The 16,296-nt window shown below is 45.8% G+C and overlaps 1 protein-coding gene and 1 pseudogene across 1 annotated transcript in view; one reads left to right on the top strand and one right to left on the bottom strand.

Annotated features, from left to right (window-relative positions):
* Positions 1-2,468: 2,468 nt before the first annotated feature.
* The window catches only part of EDARADD (EDAR associated death domain), a 75,531-nt gene continuing 61,703 nt past the window's right edge, over positions 2,469-16,296 (bottom strand). Inside the window, exon 5 of the mRNA XM_008059087.1 lies at positions 2,469-3,149. Within this exon, the coding sequence (XP_008057278.1) occupies positions 2,767-3,149 (383 nt within the window). The 3' untranslated portion in view covers positions 2,469-2,766. The remainder of the gene's footprint in view (positions 3,150-16,296) is intronic.
* Positions 6,915-7,902, top strand: LOC110595728 (annotated as a pseudogene).

The raw sequence follows: 16,296 nt of genomic DNA, 5'->3' as shown, positions 1-16,296 counted from the left end.
TTGGAGTCTCACTCTGTTGCCCAGACTGGAGTGCAGTGGCCGCTCCCGGTCACCGCAGCCTCCACCTGCTGGGCTCCTGTGATCCTTCCGCCTCAGCCTTCCGAGTAGCCGGAATCACAGGCATGCACTACCACGCCCGGCTGATTTTTTGATTTATTGTAGAGATGAGATCTCGCTTTCAGGCGGGTCTCGAACCCGCGGGCTCAGGCAATCCACTCACCTCAGCCTCCCAAAGGCGCGGCATTACAGGCTGAGCCACTGAGCCTGGCTTATTTTTTTAAATCTCTACATTTTATTACTGGCTGTTACTTTTGATACACCTGACTTTTTTACTTATTTGGTTTTTTTTTTTGAGACAGGGTCTCACTCTGTTGTCCAAGCAGGAGTGCAATGGCACGATCATAGCTCACTGCAGCCTCGAACTCCTGGGCTCAAGGGACTTCTCCCCTCCACCCCCACCCCTCCTGCTCCTCCATTCCTCCCTCCCCCACCTCAGTCTCCTGAGTAGCTGGGACTTCAGACAGCGCTACCAGGTCTGGTTATGTTTCCCAGGCTGATCTTGAATTCCTGGCCTCGAGTGATCTTCCTGTCTCAGTCTCCCAAGGTGCTGGGACCGCTAAATCTGACACTGATCTGATGAATCTGACCATGGAAGATGAGCTGAATCAGAAGTGATGAGTAAGACTCAACAATAAGTAGATTTCATGAGTTTAGAGCTTTCTTTTGCTGGCGAGGCTGACTGTGTGTGTTCGTATCCTAATGAAAACCATCGTAATTGTTAGTCGGGGGGGAAAAATGGTGGTTTAGAAAACAACTCTCTTTTGAGTTAATCCTAATCCTTCTGTTGTACTAAATCAGTGTTATTCATCATGTTTCCTTATTTTCATCAAGGACTTATACAAAATCCTCCAAACTGAACAAAGTGTCTTAATTTTCTGAGCCCGTAGCCAAAATCAAATAGCACTTTCACGGAATCATCAACCCAACCAATACGTTGCCGTTTTTCTCTTTTTACCCCCAGAAAGAATCTAGAAAATCTGACCTCTCCAATAATACACCTTCCTATCCCCCACATTTTCCCTTCCCCAAAATCAGCAGATAAGAACATGAGATATTCTTAGAATCGTGTTTTTCATTTGGCTTAAAATCCTTTAATTGAATGCAAATGCATCCCTTTCCTTCCCATGTCCACACAAAGACTTCCCCTTCTTGGCTAAATGGCCACGTGGTGTTACAGGTCCTGTTTTAAACTGGGATAGTAGGAGCTGGAGCTGGTTACTAACAGCCCACCGGATTTTTACTTATTTCTTGACTGAGCCTCATCTCAGGGGTGAAGTACCCGACCTTACATAAAAGATAAAAAGTAAATATTAAATTAATTTTTTAAAAATCCTGAGCAACTAGCTGGGTGAGGTGGCTCCCACCTATAATCTCAGTGCTTTGGGAGGCCGAGGCAGGAGGACTCCTTGAGCCCAGGTGTTCGACACTAGCCTCGACAGCATAGTGAGACCTCATTTCTACAAAAAACTTAAAAACCTTGCCCGGTGTGGTGGCGCATGCATGTAATCCCAGCTACCCAGGAGGCTAAGGTAGGAGGATCTCCTGAGTCCAGGAGTTCAAGGAGCAGTGAGTTATGATGGCTCCACTGCATTCTAGCATGGGTGACAGAGCCAGGCCCTGTTTCAAAAACAAAAAAAGAAAAGAAACAATAACAACAACAACAAAAATCCTAGGTAACACCCAGATATCTTGAGTACCATCTTTGTCAAACGCCATTCCTATGGCCCTAATTACCGCATCTGTTCCTGTCTCTTGTCTTCTTAGTAACCATCAGTCTTTATATTTCTTTTAAATATACTTAAGCAAATGACATTGTTGTTAGTCCACAGATTATATAAGTATCTGAATTAAAAAGACGGTTCATGTGTTCTGAAGGGTATCACTGCATAATACCAGCATCCTGTTAATTCACCAAAGTCTTTAATAACCCTTATAACCCCAAAAGTAACAAACTGACAAAATAGGGTAACTTCCTTTTTTTTTTTTTTGAGTTGGAGTCTCATTCTGTGGCCCAGACTGGAGTACGGTGGCACACTCTCGGCCACTGCAGCCTCGACCTGCTGGGCTCCGGCGATCCTTCCGCCTCAGCCTTCCAAGGAGCTGGAACCACAGGCATGCGCTACCACGCCCAGCTAATTTTTGATTTATGGTAGAGACGAGGTCTCGCCAAGTTGCCCAGGTGGGTCTCGAACCCACGGGCTCAGGCAGTCCACTCGCCTCGACCTCCCAAAGTGCTGGGATTACAGGCTGAGCCACCCAGCCCGGCCGGGGTAACTTCCCTATGCTGTTTTCTTCGAAGTCTTGGGAATGCCACAGCTCATGAAGGATCTTACCTATGATGACGTATCAGTGTCTGGGACCATCGACAGACTCAGGTCCCACTGAAATGTTCTGCGGTATTTAAGGGGGAGGATACTTTTATTTTCATCATGACATGAGCCCATTCTGACTGTAGGCTTGGCTTCTACCCAAGCCTAAAAAACATGTTTTCGCAGTTCCAGATTCAAATATTAAATTAAAACAGATGTGCAAAAACAAACACACAAATATCCACCACCAAACAAAACCTCCCCCTCCTTGAAACCACCAGCTCTGGGAAAGACCACTGTCCACTGTTCCTCAACTCTTAGCAAAAAGAACAGATTCACATTCCTCCTTGACCCGTGGTTGTTTCAACACCTGGAGAGGCCGCCGAGGAAGAAAGCTCTAGAAGTGTCTGGCGTGGTCTCCGCGCTCCCTCTTGGGCCACTCCTCGTCCACCCACCTGCGCAGAACCTTCTCCACGTCGGCCCTGTGGTAAAGCCGGCAGAGCTCCATCAGCTGGCCCACTGTCCTCTGACTGTTTCGGAGCAGGAACTCCAGGGTGGGACTCTGTGGCCTCTGCTCCAGGAAGCACAACTCGTCGTAAGGCATGCCCCACTTGCTTGCAAAATTCCTCCAGTTTTTCACCGTTGGGTGACACGGATCCAGCTTTATTCTGATCACATCCAAGACATCCTGATCATTGAGCAAGTCACTGATGGTGGGGGCCCGGAGCGAGCAGGAGGAACAGGTACAGTTTTCTTTGCAGGACTCGTCCTTGCCGGTATCTGCAGGAAGAAGCAACGCAGATCACACGTCAACCACAGGCCGGATAGATGCGTTCATTTTCATGGCCTTTATTTTCCTGCTGAATTGTCAAAAGCATCGGTCTCACATAGCCTATCTCATAGAAGACTATGTCAGAATATTCATTTCTGATGATGTGTAATTTTTTTTTTTTGAGTTGGAGTCTCACTCTGTCGCCCAGCTGGGGTGCAGTGGCACGATCACGGCCACCGCTGCCTCGACATGCTGGGCTCAGGCGACCCTCTCACTTCTGCCTCCCAAAGTGTAAAGATGTATTATTTATCGCTAAAGATGGGTTGCCTTGTTGGAAGCAGTCATCAGATTTTACAAAGCCAGTTTCCCTTTCTGTCCGGGACTCTCTGTCTTACAGACTGCAGGCAGAATAAGGGCTCGTAGGAACAGTGCTCTCTCTCTGAGGCAGGCCACCAGGCCAGTGGTGGCCAGCCTCCACCACACCCACGAGTACCCTGCCACACTACCCATGCCCCTTCCAAGCTGCCGGTCCGCCCTGACAGCTTCTTAACACCAAACACAGCATGTCGGGGTCTAAAGGATTGCACAATTCTTTAAAAAGGTCTTTAACAATATATACACAGAAGGGAAAACTGGAATATCCACTCCACACACATATTTGAAAATGAGTGGTAGTTGATAGTGCCAGAAACTTCACTTTTAAAATTTATGGCCACCTTATCATCCCTGCGCTTTTATCTGTGTTTTCTTCACCCATGGAGCTCCCTCTGAAGTGCAGCCAACACTCTGGGGTGTGAGCAGTGGGGTGGAAACAGGCAGAGAACAGCAGGAGGCTACTCAGCTGAGCCCTCCAGAGAGGACACTCCCATCTCAGAGGAAGGACAGCCTCCTTGAGGATTGTAAAGCGTCAGTCATCTTCAGCCTCATTTTATTGCTAGGAGGCAGGCTAGTAGGAGGATGAAATTTGTAGGTAAGAGACCCTGACATGTCCTTTATAATCAAGTAATAAGCGGTGTCTACACAACATGGCAGATGAAACAGCTTAAATTATGCCACGACACTGAGTTTCAAGAGTCCCAGAATTTGGATTTTGACAGCCAAATGGACATAATGGCTTGGAAAATTCTGGGAAAGGTTATGGTGGCCTTTACTACAGGTGATGTTACCTTGAGTTGTGGCCTTCCAGGTTTACGAAAATAAATAATTTGGAGAGAGGGAGTCACTTTGGTGAACATGAGGTTGAGAACCAGCACTTTTGAGGCAAATACAAATTAAAAGGTAACAAATCAAGAGCCCTGAAAATGATGCTCATACTCTTTGACCTAATGTGACTTCTGGGAATCTTTCCCAAGAAGATAATCCAAAATATGTATATTCATGAACATTTTTGATTACTATACTATTTACATTATCAATCACTACTTTTATTTATTTATTTATTTTTGAGTTGGAGTCTCATTCATTGGCCAGGCTGGAGTGCAGTGGCACACTCACGGCCACCCCAGCGTCGACCTGCTGGGCTCCGGCAATCCTTCCGCCTCAGCCTTCCAAGGAGCTGGAACTACAGGTGCGTGCTACCACGCCCGGCTAATTTTTGATTTGTTGTAGAGATGAGGTCTCTCCAGTTTGCCTGGGCTGGTCTTGAACCTGCAGGCTCAGGCAATCCACTCGCCTCGGCCTCCCAAAGTTCTGGGATTACAAGCTGAACCACCAAGTCCGCCTAGTTTTTTTATTTTAAAGATGTGGGGTACAATTTAGGGTTAGGTATTCAAATGTTCATTATGCAGGTACCCTTGTTGATGAGGTGTGCCCCCCCCAGCAGATTCCCACTCCTGTCAATCCCTTTCTTATAGTATTACAATAATTGTTCAAGGTCCACTCATGAGTGAGAACATGTGATACTCGTTCTTTGTTTCTGTGATAGATTGCTCAGTACACTATCAATCTCTAAAAACAACTTAAGTGTCTAAAGTTAGGGGACTAGTGAAATAAATTATTGTACTACTCGATGGAATACTATTTAAGTAATCATGAAGACCACACAGCGACCTAGAAAATGTTTGTAGCATTAAATGAAAAAAGTGAGATATAAAGAATGTATACATTTCATGAGTAGAATTTTGTGGAAGTGCAAGTGAATATGACTATGGGAGGAAATATACAAAAATAATAATAGCTATTGTGTCAAGATGATAGGATAATGTTTCCCTTGAGCGTCCACACTTTTTTCTGGTGGTGGTATGTTTCTACGATAATCAAAACAATGTATAACATTAACAAATACCTTGTTGACTTTAGCATAGAGAAAACTTCTCAGTGGAGCATCCCTCCTCATTGCCAAGTTGTGATCATGGCTTTGAGTCTCTCTCTTCCCACTTTCATCAAATATCTCCTTTCTTTCCCTTCACCATCAGCTATTCAGCTCTACTAATTCTCTACTATCTACACGTACGTATAGGTGTCCTCTGTCCTAGTAATAAGAACCTCAAACTACCTGCCTCTGGTTTTATAAAACTAAAATGACTTTATCCTTCTTATTTATTTACTGTTAAACTTCTAGAATGAAAATTCAAAATCTGCTTCCTCGATGCCTCATCTTGTTCCTAATCTTCATCTTCCTTGGCTTGGAATAGCACCTGACCCAGCCTGGTTCCCCATCAAACCTGTGGAGACTGGACCCTGTTCCCTGCACTCACCTGCTGGCTGGAGTCCAGTTCTGCCAGGGCAGAAAAATCCAGAACTGAGAAGTGGGTTCCCACCTCACTCTGATGATCACCTGGACCTCCCCCATTACACCAGCTCCCTTTGGATAAGGCTGCCTCTGAGACCAGGCCTGAGCCTCCCTTGCTCCTAAGGACACTGTCTATTGCACTGCGGGCTGCGTCCTCCCTGCGAGTTCTTTCCGACAACCACGCCTGGCATCCTCAGGCCCATCCCCATCGAGTCCTGGCCAAATCTTTCTCTCACTGGCCTGATATGCTGAGTTGCCAGCCCACCACATAACAGAATCCCAAAAAAGGGTTCCAGTTGTTCTAAGTGGTCCCCTGCCGCATTTTCTCCACTTGGCCATCTTCCTTCCCAACAACTGCAAGACCATCTCACTAGCAGGTTAGGCCCTTTCCTTACGCATCTATCTGCAGGACTCAGCACAGCCCTCAGTGAGAGGAAATCAGCATTTACTGAATGGGTGGTGAATGCAAGAGTGAAGAAATGAATGATTAGCCTTCCTGTTCTCCCAGGCTCCAGAACTGACTACTGGAAGCTCTTCTTGACGTCTAGATGACATCTCCAAATCAATGCATCAAAACAATACTTAAAATTTCTCCCCTATGCACCTTTCAAAACTATCTGGACTGCCTCCTCGCCCCCTTGACACTTATGATTCCCTGGAGTCCTAACGGACTTTTCTGCTGGATTCACCCAGTTGCCAATTCCCAGCTTTCCGTTCCAAGCTCTCCTCCCGTCTATAGTCTATGACTTCCTTAAATGTAACCTGTGCTCCAGCCAAGTTGGACTATTTAATTCCTTGAATTTTATTTTTATTTTCTTGTAGAGACAAGGTCTTGCTATGTTGCCCAGGATGGTCTTGAACTCTTGGCCTCAAACAATCCTCCCGCCTTGGACTCGCAAAGTTCTGAGATTACAGGCACGAGCCACCATACCCAGCCTGCATTTTTTAAAGTTTGATTAAATTTTAAAAGCGAATATAGCTTTCTGCTCCTCCTGTTCGACAGACAGCTGCCTCTCTCACGCAGCCACGTGCCTGAGACCCCATGGCAAAGGCCAAGGCTGGAGTGAACGGATTTGGCCACATTGGGTGCCTGGTCACCACAGCGGCTTTTAACTCTGGCAGCGTGAATACTGTCACCATCAATGACCTCTCCATTGACCTCAACTACATGGTCTACATGTTCCAGTACAGCTCCACCTAGGGCAAGTTCCACTGCACCATCAAAGCCAGGAACAGGAAGCTTGTCATTCAACGGAAAGCCCATCAGCATCTTCCAGGAGTGAGATCCCACCAAAATCAAATGGGGCGATGCCGGAGTTGATTATGTAGTGGAGTCCACAGGTGTCTTCACTAATGTGGAGAAGGCTGGGGCTCACTTACAGGGAGGAATCCAAAGAGTCATCCTCTCTGCCCCCTCTGCTGACATCCCCAAGTTTGTGACGGGTGTGAACCACGAGAAGTACCAGAACAACCTCACAACTGCCAGCAATGCCCTCTTGCACCACCAACTCCTCAGGCCCCTAGCCAAGGTCATTCACAACAACTTTGGCATCGTGGAGGGACTCATGACCACCGTCCACACCATCACTGCCACCCGGAGACCATGGATGGCCCCTCTGGGAAGCTGTGGCACCATAGCCACGGGGCCCTCCAAAACATCACCCCTGTGTCCACCGGTGCTGGCAAAGTCATCCTTGAGCTGAATGGGAAGCTCACAGGCACGGCCTTCTGTGTCCTCACCGCCAATGCATCCATCTGGCCCTAACCCGTTGTCTGGAGAAACCCACCAAATTTGATGACATCAAGTAGGTGGTGAAGCAGGCATCTGAGGGCCCCCTCAAGGGCACCCTGGGTGACACTGAGCACCAGGTTGTGTCTTTAACAGTGACACCCACTCTTCCACCTTTGATGCTGGGGCTGGCAATGCCCTCAACAACCGTTTTGTCAAGCTCATCTCTGGACAGGACAATGAATTTGGCTACAGCAACAGAGTGGTGGACCTTATGGCCCACGTGGCCTCCAAGGAGTAAGAGTCCCCAGACCATTAGCCTCAGGGAGAGCACAAGAGCACATCAGCCTCAGAGAGAGGCCCCTCAGCTGCTGGGGAGTCCATGCCACACTCAGTCCCCAACCATACCGAGAATCTCCCCTCCTCACAGTATCCACGCCAGACTCCCTGAAGAATCAGGGGTGGGGCTTAGGGAGTCCCACCTCATGTGCCATCAATAAAGTCCCCTGGGCCAGGCTCGGTGGTTCAGCCTGTAATCCCACACTTTGGGAGGCCGAGGTGGGAGGATTGCCTGAGTCTACAGATTCGAGAACAGCCCGGGCAACTGGGCGAGACCTCATCTCTACAATAAATCAAAAAATTAGCCAGGCGTGGTAGCACACCTGTAGCTCTGGCTACTTGGAAGGCTGAGGAAGAAGGATCACTGGAGCCCAGCAGGTCGAGGCTGGGGTGGCCATCAGCGTGCCACTACACTCCAGCCTGGGCTGGAGTGAGACTCCAACACACACACACACACACACACACACACACACACACACACACACACAAAAACACACATACACAAGAATTAGAATTAAAGAAAGTCCCCTGTATCCTCCTCCAAAAACAAAACTAATATAATCTCAGGGCAGAAAATTTAGAAAACATATACAATTATGGATTCGGGACAAACTATTCTAACAAAGTTTTCCCAAATTTTTATGACTGTGAGTAATGATGTGATAGAGACCTTGAGTATAAAATTTTGGTCACATTTTTAATCATCTCACCAGTAATAGGATGATGAGGTCAAAAGTACGAGCCTTCCAAGGCTACTGATGCCGGTGCCCCAAATTGCTCTCCAGAAATAAAGATTGTACAAGTTTATACTCTGGCTGGAGTGACAGCACACATCTGACTTCACCTCTGTCAGCACCAGGCTGAGGTGGAAGGATCGCTGGAGCCCAGCAGGCGAGGCTCCCGGCCACCGCACTCCAGTCTGGGCGACCGAGGGAGACTGCAACTCAAAAAACAAAACAAAACAAAACAAATATTTTTTAAATCTCCATCAATTTCCTAGTTTAAAAAAATTATATCGGGTGGGGCACGGTGACTCACACCTGTAATCCCAGCACTTTGGAAGGCCGAGGTGAGAGGACTGCCTGAGCTCAGGGGTTTGAGACCAGCCCGGGCAACATGGCGAGACCTCATCTCTACAATACATCAAAAAACTAGCCGGGCGTGGTGGCACGTGCCTGTAGTTCCAGCTACTTGGAAGGGTGAGGCAGATGGATGCCACTGCAATCCGGCCTGGGTGACAGAGTGAGACTTTAACTAAAAAAAAAAAATTATGTCTGACTTTTCTCTACCTCGATGCTTTTTGTGGTGTTTCATGTATGATTAGGGTAGCTTCTTTCTCCCTCTCACTGAAATTCCACTACTGAACTCTTTCTTTCTGTACTGAACTTCAACTTTTCTATAAAACCCACCTCAGATGCACCTTTTCCACGAATTCTTCCCCACGCTGTCCAGAATATCCACATCAGAATATCCTCATCATCTTGTTTGTATCTCCTGGCCCTGCCTTGTAGTGAGATATTCTATTATATATATATACTACTATAAATATAATGATAGACAGTTTTCCTGTTTCTCACAACACCTTAAAACCCTGAGAAAGGCTATATATCCCTCTGCAGTATGTTCCACATCTTAAGAGTTTAAAAACATTGAATTACATTTCAATGTTCTACGTAACATAGGGAAAGTTAGTCTTCAGCTGCATTAATAATGTATAAAGAAATAGGACTTTGGGCGCATGGTGGGATAAAAGTTTAGCTATCAAAGAACTTTCTAATGCTAAAGGCGGTTTCTCACTGAAAGAGGCACATTAAGGGATATTCTGGAGTTTTCTTTGGCCTTGTTTAAAGGTAGGGCCAAATTAACAATATTTTGTCAGGTGGAAAAGGAAGCAATTTGTTGTGACCAAAGAGGATATAAAATTCAGTTTTTGTGAAAACAAATAATACAATCATTTATATCTATGTAAATCATATATTGCAAGTGGGGCCTAAAAAAAACCAGAATTATCTTTTGGAGGGCAGGCCCCTCGTAGTACACTCAAAATTTGTTCCCCTGGATCAAACGGTCAACAAAAAAAATTTTTTTTTCTTTGAGTCGGAGTCTCACTCCGTCGCCCAGGCAGGAGTGCAGTGGCACACTCATGGCCACCCCAGGGTCGACCTGCTGGGCTCTGGCGATCCTTCCACTTCAGCCTTCCAAGTAGCTGGAACTATAAGTATGTGCCACCATGCATAGCTAATTTTTATTTTTGTAGAGACGAGGTCTCGCCAAGTTGCCTGGGCTGGTCTCGAACTCGTGGGCTCAGGCAATCCACTCGCCTCGGCCTCCCAAAGTGCTGGGATTACAGCCTGAGCCACCAAGCCCAGCCTCAAGCAAAGTTTTTATCTGTACATTTTGAGAAGGTTGTGGAAAAAAATGTCCCAAGTTGTGGCAAGCAGGTTACTGGTTCTTCCACCCTGAAAATGCATCTGCCCACACCACACTGAGTGTTCAGCAATTTTTGACTAAAACCAGCCCGACACCAGTGCGTCATCTTCTTTATTCGCCCAACCTCTCCTAAGCGCCTTTTTTTGGTTTGTTTCCCTGGATGAAAAAAGTCCTCAAAGGGAAACAGTTTGCCGATGTGGAAGAGGGGAAACAAAAAACGGCAGAAGCCCTCAAAGGCATCAAAACTGACAAGTTCAAAAACCATTTCGAGCAGCGGGAAAAATGTCTTGATAGGTGTACTGCATCAAACAGAGAGTCCTTTGGAAGTGACTGAAGTTTAAACATGTAAGAACAAATACATGCTTTTTTCTAAATAAATGAATGAATGTCAGGAGGCCCTGCCAAAATTAGACTCTGGAATTACAACCACTTACTTCTCTTTGAGAGATACCATGTCTGTTGGGTGATTAAGAGTTCCTGGATACATAAGGTTTCCCCACATTCACAAGCAGGGTCTTTTGGGGGGTCCCCCTTGTATATTTATTTTTTTAAGGAGACAGGGAATTAAGGTGGTGCCCCGTCATCTCCCAGCTCACCTCCCCTGCTCTTCTTCACTGTGCACACCTGTCCCCAGAACAGCTCGGTCCTGCCTCAGGGCTTTTGCACCTGCGAGTTCCTCTCCCCGGAGTCCACTCTCAGATCTCCACGGGGTGGCTTCCTTTGCACTGTCCAGGTCGCGGTGCCCCTTCTTAGCTAAAGTGGCCCCTTCTCCCCCGCCCCCAGTCAGGCATAGTCTCATTACTCATGTTTATTTTCCACCAGGCTCCTACCACCATATGAAGTTACTTATTTGTGTTGTGTCTATTGTCTGTCTCTCCCAACTAGAATATAAGCACCGAGAGGAAAACGACTTTGAATGTCTGATGTCACCGCTGCATGCCAGGTGCTCAATACCTATCAGTCGAAGGCCGGGCGGGGGGGAGGCTCATGCCTGTAACCCCAACCCTTTGGGAGGCCGAGGCGGGAGGATCGCTTGAGCCCAGGAATCTGAGTCCAGCCTGGGCAATATAGCAAGACCTCGTCTCTATAAAAAAAAATAAAAAAATAAAAAAAAAAAATTAGCTGGGTGTGGTGGCGCAAGCCCATAGTCCCAGCTACTCGGGAGGCTGAGGCAGAAGGATTACCTGAGCCCAGGAGGTCAAGGCTGCAGTGAGCCGTGATCGTGCCACTGTACTCCAACCCGGGTGGACAGAGTGAGAGGCTGACTCAAAACATTTTAAAAAGATGAAAAAAATCTGTCGTATAAATCAAACGAATGAAGAGCATGACACAGTTAAAGAAATGGTCAAGTGAGGAAACCCTGAGCAACCCATGAAGAACTAGCTAGAAATTTCAAATCCTCTGACCCTTTTTCTTAGTGTTAGCTGAGTAAACACAAGGCAGCTGCAAGATGACTGGTTGCCATGGAGAAGGAGGACACCTGTACCGTGGACATGAACAACATGAGCTGAAGAAGAGGCTGACTGCCGTCGATGTGCGGCTTGGCCAGGTTACTGAGCTTTCTAAGCCCACGTCTCACTCTCTGAACAGGGATAATGACCCCCATCTCGCAAGGCGGTCGTGAGGATTGAGTGAGATAATCCATTAACACCCGGGTTCTAGCACATGGTAAGCATGAACCATGAACAGGACAGCCGTGAGTGTGGGTGAGTGTGAATAACCAACAGCCTTTTCAAAAGCAGCAGTTCTCAACCTGGGCAGCAGGATGAGATTCCACTCCCCCTGCAAAACCCTGAGGGAAACTTACAAACACCCTAATGTCTGGTCCCACCCTGGGAGATCCTTCTTTAATTAGTCTGGGGTGCAGGCAGGACATGTGGGAATTTTTAAAAGCTCCCCCAGGACTTCTAATGTGCAGCCAGGATTGAAAACCGCTGCCTGCCTTCAAGACATCTACAGAATGAGTACTTAGGAGGCCCTGCCAAAATTAGACTCTGGAATTACAACCACTTACTTCTCTCTGAGAGATACCATGTCTGTTGGGTGATTAAGAGTTCCTGGATACACAAGGTTTCCCCACATTCACAAGTAGATGAGTGGAATTTCCTATGGAGCGTTTTCTCCCTCTTTCTCCCTTCTCTTCACCCTGTCTTACACTATATTTTACTTTATTTACATTATATTTACTTTAAAAAAGAGTTCTGAGAATCAAGCTTTGCTCACCGATGTCATTTTTAAAAAGTGTGAGAAACAGTTTAACGTAGGTCCAACGCATCTAACTCCTAAGTTTCGGGCTGGCAGGTTATAAAATACCGGTCAATTAACAGTTAATTGTGAAATGGAACAAGATTCACAAAGAATTCACAGAGGTCATGATTAGTTGGGCCTAGAAATGGTTCCAGCCAGGATGTTGGCAGTGGATCACAGATGGACTTAATGTGGCTCCCTGCAGGGAAGGTGCCCTTTTATCTTGGCACTCTGGCTTCTGGAGAGCTATTACCACAGGAGAGCTTCCCTCCTGTGCGATCCAGGACCCCTGTCAGGGCTCAGATCGCTCACAACGATGTTCCCCAGGATAACTGGGTCTTGAGTTAGTTCAAAACAATTAGAGAGTATAAACATTTTCTATTGGCAACGTTAGAGATAGCGAAGTATTGTGGTTCTGAAATAAAATTACTCTATCCCAGGTGTCTTACATTATCAGATTTGGAGCCTGCAAATTACCAACAAGTGTCAAGGTAGAGTCACATACTTCTGCAGTGATGTTTGTTAAGGGGGTAAATTAATGTTGTTTTTTTTTTCTTCTGTGTGTGGTTCCCAATGTGGTTGGAAATAAACATATTTTAAGTTTCTGGCTTTGATAAATCATTGGACTGGGGGTTGCACACACCACAAGATTCATCAGAGGTAGTTCCACGCTAAGAGCTGGAAAGTGACGAAGAATTATTTTTATCTGCGAAGAAACTGACCCAAGGGCTTTTGGTGGGCGTTTGATCTCTTAACCAAAGGGAAAAACAACATGATTTCATTTTCTCTTTCTAAAACATCCTTTTAAGGAGACATTAAGTTGGCAGCAGCACCAGGGAGTCTAACTGACATATTGGGTGGATCCTGGCAAGTAAATCACGCTGGGCCTCAATTCTGTCGTTGAACGAAATTGGAGTGTAGAAGACACATGGAAAAAAAGGCACGTTCTCACACACGAAAGGACCCAGGTTAAAATTCAGCACAGACATGTTTGTGAATTGGAACCATGTGGTTCTGAAATGATACAGCACAGAAATATTAGCCAAATGGCACCTTACGGGCCTAATTTTTTTTTAAAGTGAATTCTGTTTGACATTCACTTCACTGGGGACAATAAATTAGGCAAGTGCTGAATTAAGCAAGGTTGCCAGAGAGGCATCCTGGAAAAACTGGCAACAGGTGCAAAAGTGTCAGGAGACATGTCCCATCACTGCCCATAGAAGGAAGTATTAGAACCAGGGTACTTCTCCAATCATTTCTTCAGTTTTTATTTTATTTATTTATTTTTTCTTTTAAAAAATTATTTCTTCAGTTGTTAAATATAAGAGCGATGCTTCATTTATTGGGCACATTGGGGAAATATGGTCTTACAAATTGAGGGAAAAAAAATATATATATATATTCTTCTGAGTCTTATTCCTTTAATGCCCAAAATGTTTTCCTTTACCTTTAAGTCTCTTTTATCAGGACAAGCTGAACATGATTTGTTGCTGTTTTTTAACCCAGGGCATCATAGGATTTTATTTTCCTGTGCTCTACTCCCATGGGTGTTGGCAGCTGCATTCAAGCCTCCACCGAGGAGCTTTGCTTTTCTAGTGAGCGTGGGTTCTGAATTGTATTCCTTCTCTTTCCTTGATTATAAACTGCCAGCTCTCACTCCTCCCTCCTGTCCAGTCTCCTCTCTGTGACAGTGCCCTCTTCCCACCCACATGGCTGATTTTAGCCAGCTCAAGACTGAATCCCCGACAGCAAAAGGTTTCAAATAATAAGACAAATAAAACCTCAGCTCTGAGTGGAGGCCCAAGGGCCACATCCAAGGAAAGCAGCAAGCGTCTGAGAAAAGTACTTCAGCAGCCCAGAGATGGACTGGGAGTGGGGACAGACTGGTTCTTTCTGAATTTCACCCTCCTGCAGACACTCGGCGTTCAATGTCTATGCTGTGCGGGGATGAATCGATAAGCACCAGGGGCAGCCTGGCGTGGTCGCTGGGAGCTGGCTTGGGCCCAGGCCTGGGCCTTGAACCAACCCCATTTAGTCCTGTGTGACCAAGCGATGCCTCAGTCACCACATGGATAGGATGAAGACAGTAACAGGACTGTGCCGAGGTCTGTCATGAGCTCTTGACATTTGTAAAGTGTGGAGAAGAGTCCTGGGGCCGGGTCTGCGCCAAATTAGTGTTCATAAATAAGCAAAGCAGGATAAAATAAATCTTCCTTACATTGCTATGCACATTCGAAGACAAAATATATGAATCTGTTTTGCCAGTTGTCCATTCAAGAGCAAAGTCAATTTTCTCTCATCCGTGTGTTTATGGGCAACCAAACAAATCACTGGAATGCTCCTGTGTGCCGAGCACACCACAGGGACTCAAGATGTCAACTCAAAAGCACAATTTCTGCTCTGAAGAACAGTTTAGGGATGGCCTCGACATACCATCATATTCTCTGCTGTTGCTATAAAAAGTTTATTCTCTTCCACTTCATTTGGACACAAGTAAAAAGTTTTGGAGACAACCAGAAGGTGGATTAATCTATTCACTAATAATAACCCTAATTTGGAAGAGTCCTTGAAGGGTTTATACATATTCCCAAACAAATTTCTTTATTCATTTTTGTTTTAGTTAACGTGTCACATTTGTGTGTGGGGTGTTAGCCTTAATAGCAAGAACCTGGAAACAACCATGCTGCCCATCAAAAGAGGACTGGATTAAAAAAATGTGGTACATATACACGATGGAATACTACGGAGCCATAAAAAAGAACAAAATCATGAATTTCGCTGCAACCTGGATGGAACTAGAGTCTATAATACTGAGTGACCTCTCACAAAAACAAAAATCCGAATATCACATGTTCTCACTCATATAATGGACCTTGAACATCCAATGCAAAACTATAAGAAAATGACTGATGGTACTGGGAAACTATGGGGGGGAGGGGGATGGGATTAACAGTAGCAAATATCTGTCAGGGGATGGGAACACACTTCTTATCTACAGGGTGCCTGAATGAAACATCATTGTACACCTAACCCGTAACTGTACCCCACAAAACCATAATAAAAAATACTGATTAATGAAAAAAAAAAAAAAGTTTAAATATAGGGTCAGGTGTGGTGGCTCATGCCTGTAATCCTAGCACTTTGGGAGGCAGAGGTGAGAGGATCGCTTGAACCCAGGAAGGAATTCAAGAACAGCCTGGGCAACATAGCAAGACCCCATCTCTACAAAATAATTAAAAAATTAGCTGGGCATGGTAACACACACCTGTAGTCCTAGCTACTTGCGAAGCCAAGGCAGAAGGATTGCCTGAGCCCAGTTCAAGGCTGCATTGAGCCGTGACTGTGCCACTGCACTCCAGCCTGGGCAACAGAGTAAGGCCCCGATTCAAAAAAATGTTTTTCGGTCTATAGATTGAGTCGGGGTCTCATGCTGTCACCCAGACTTGAATGCAGTAGTATGATCACAGCTCACCACAGCCTCGACCTCCTGGGCTCAAGCGATCCTCCTGTCTTTGCCTCCCAAAGTGTGGGGATTACAGGCATGAGCCACTGCACCTGGCCTAAATATATATATATATATATATATTTTTTTTTTTTTTTTTTTTTTAATTTTTTGAGTTGGAGTCTCACTCTGTTGCCCAGACTGGAGTGCAGTGGCTGCTCCTGGCCACCGTAGCCT

The sequence above is a fragment of the Carlito syrichta genome, unplaced genomic scaffold (genome assembly GCF_000164805.1).
Source record: "Carlito syrichta isolate Samal-C Ts95f unplaced genomic scaffold, Tarsius_syrichta-2.0.1 Scaffold303709, whole genome shotgun sequence".
Classification (NCBI taxonomy): Eukaryota; Metazoa; Chordata; class Mammalia; order Primates; family Tarsiidae; genus Carlito; species Carlito syrichta.
The sequence above is the reverse complement of the archived record's forward strand: the minus strand, read 5'-3'. Positions and strand labels throughout refer to the sequence as shown.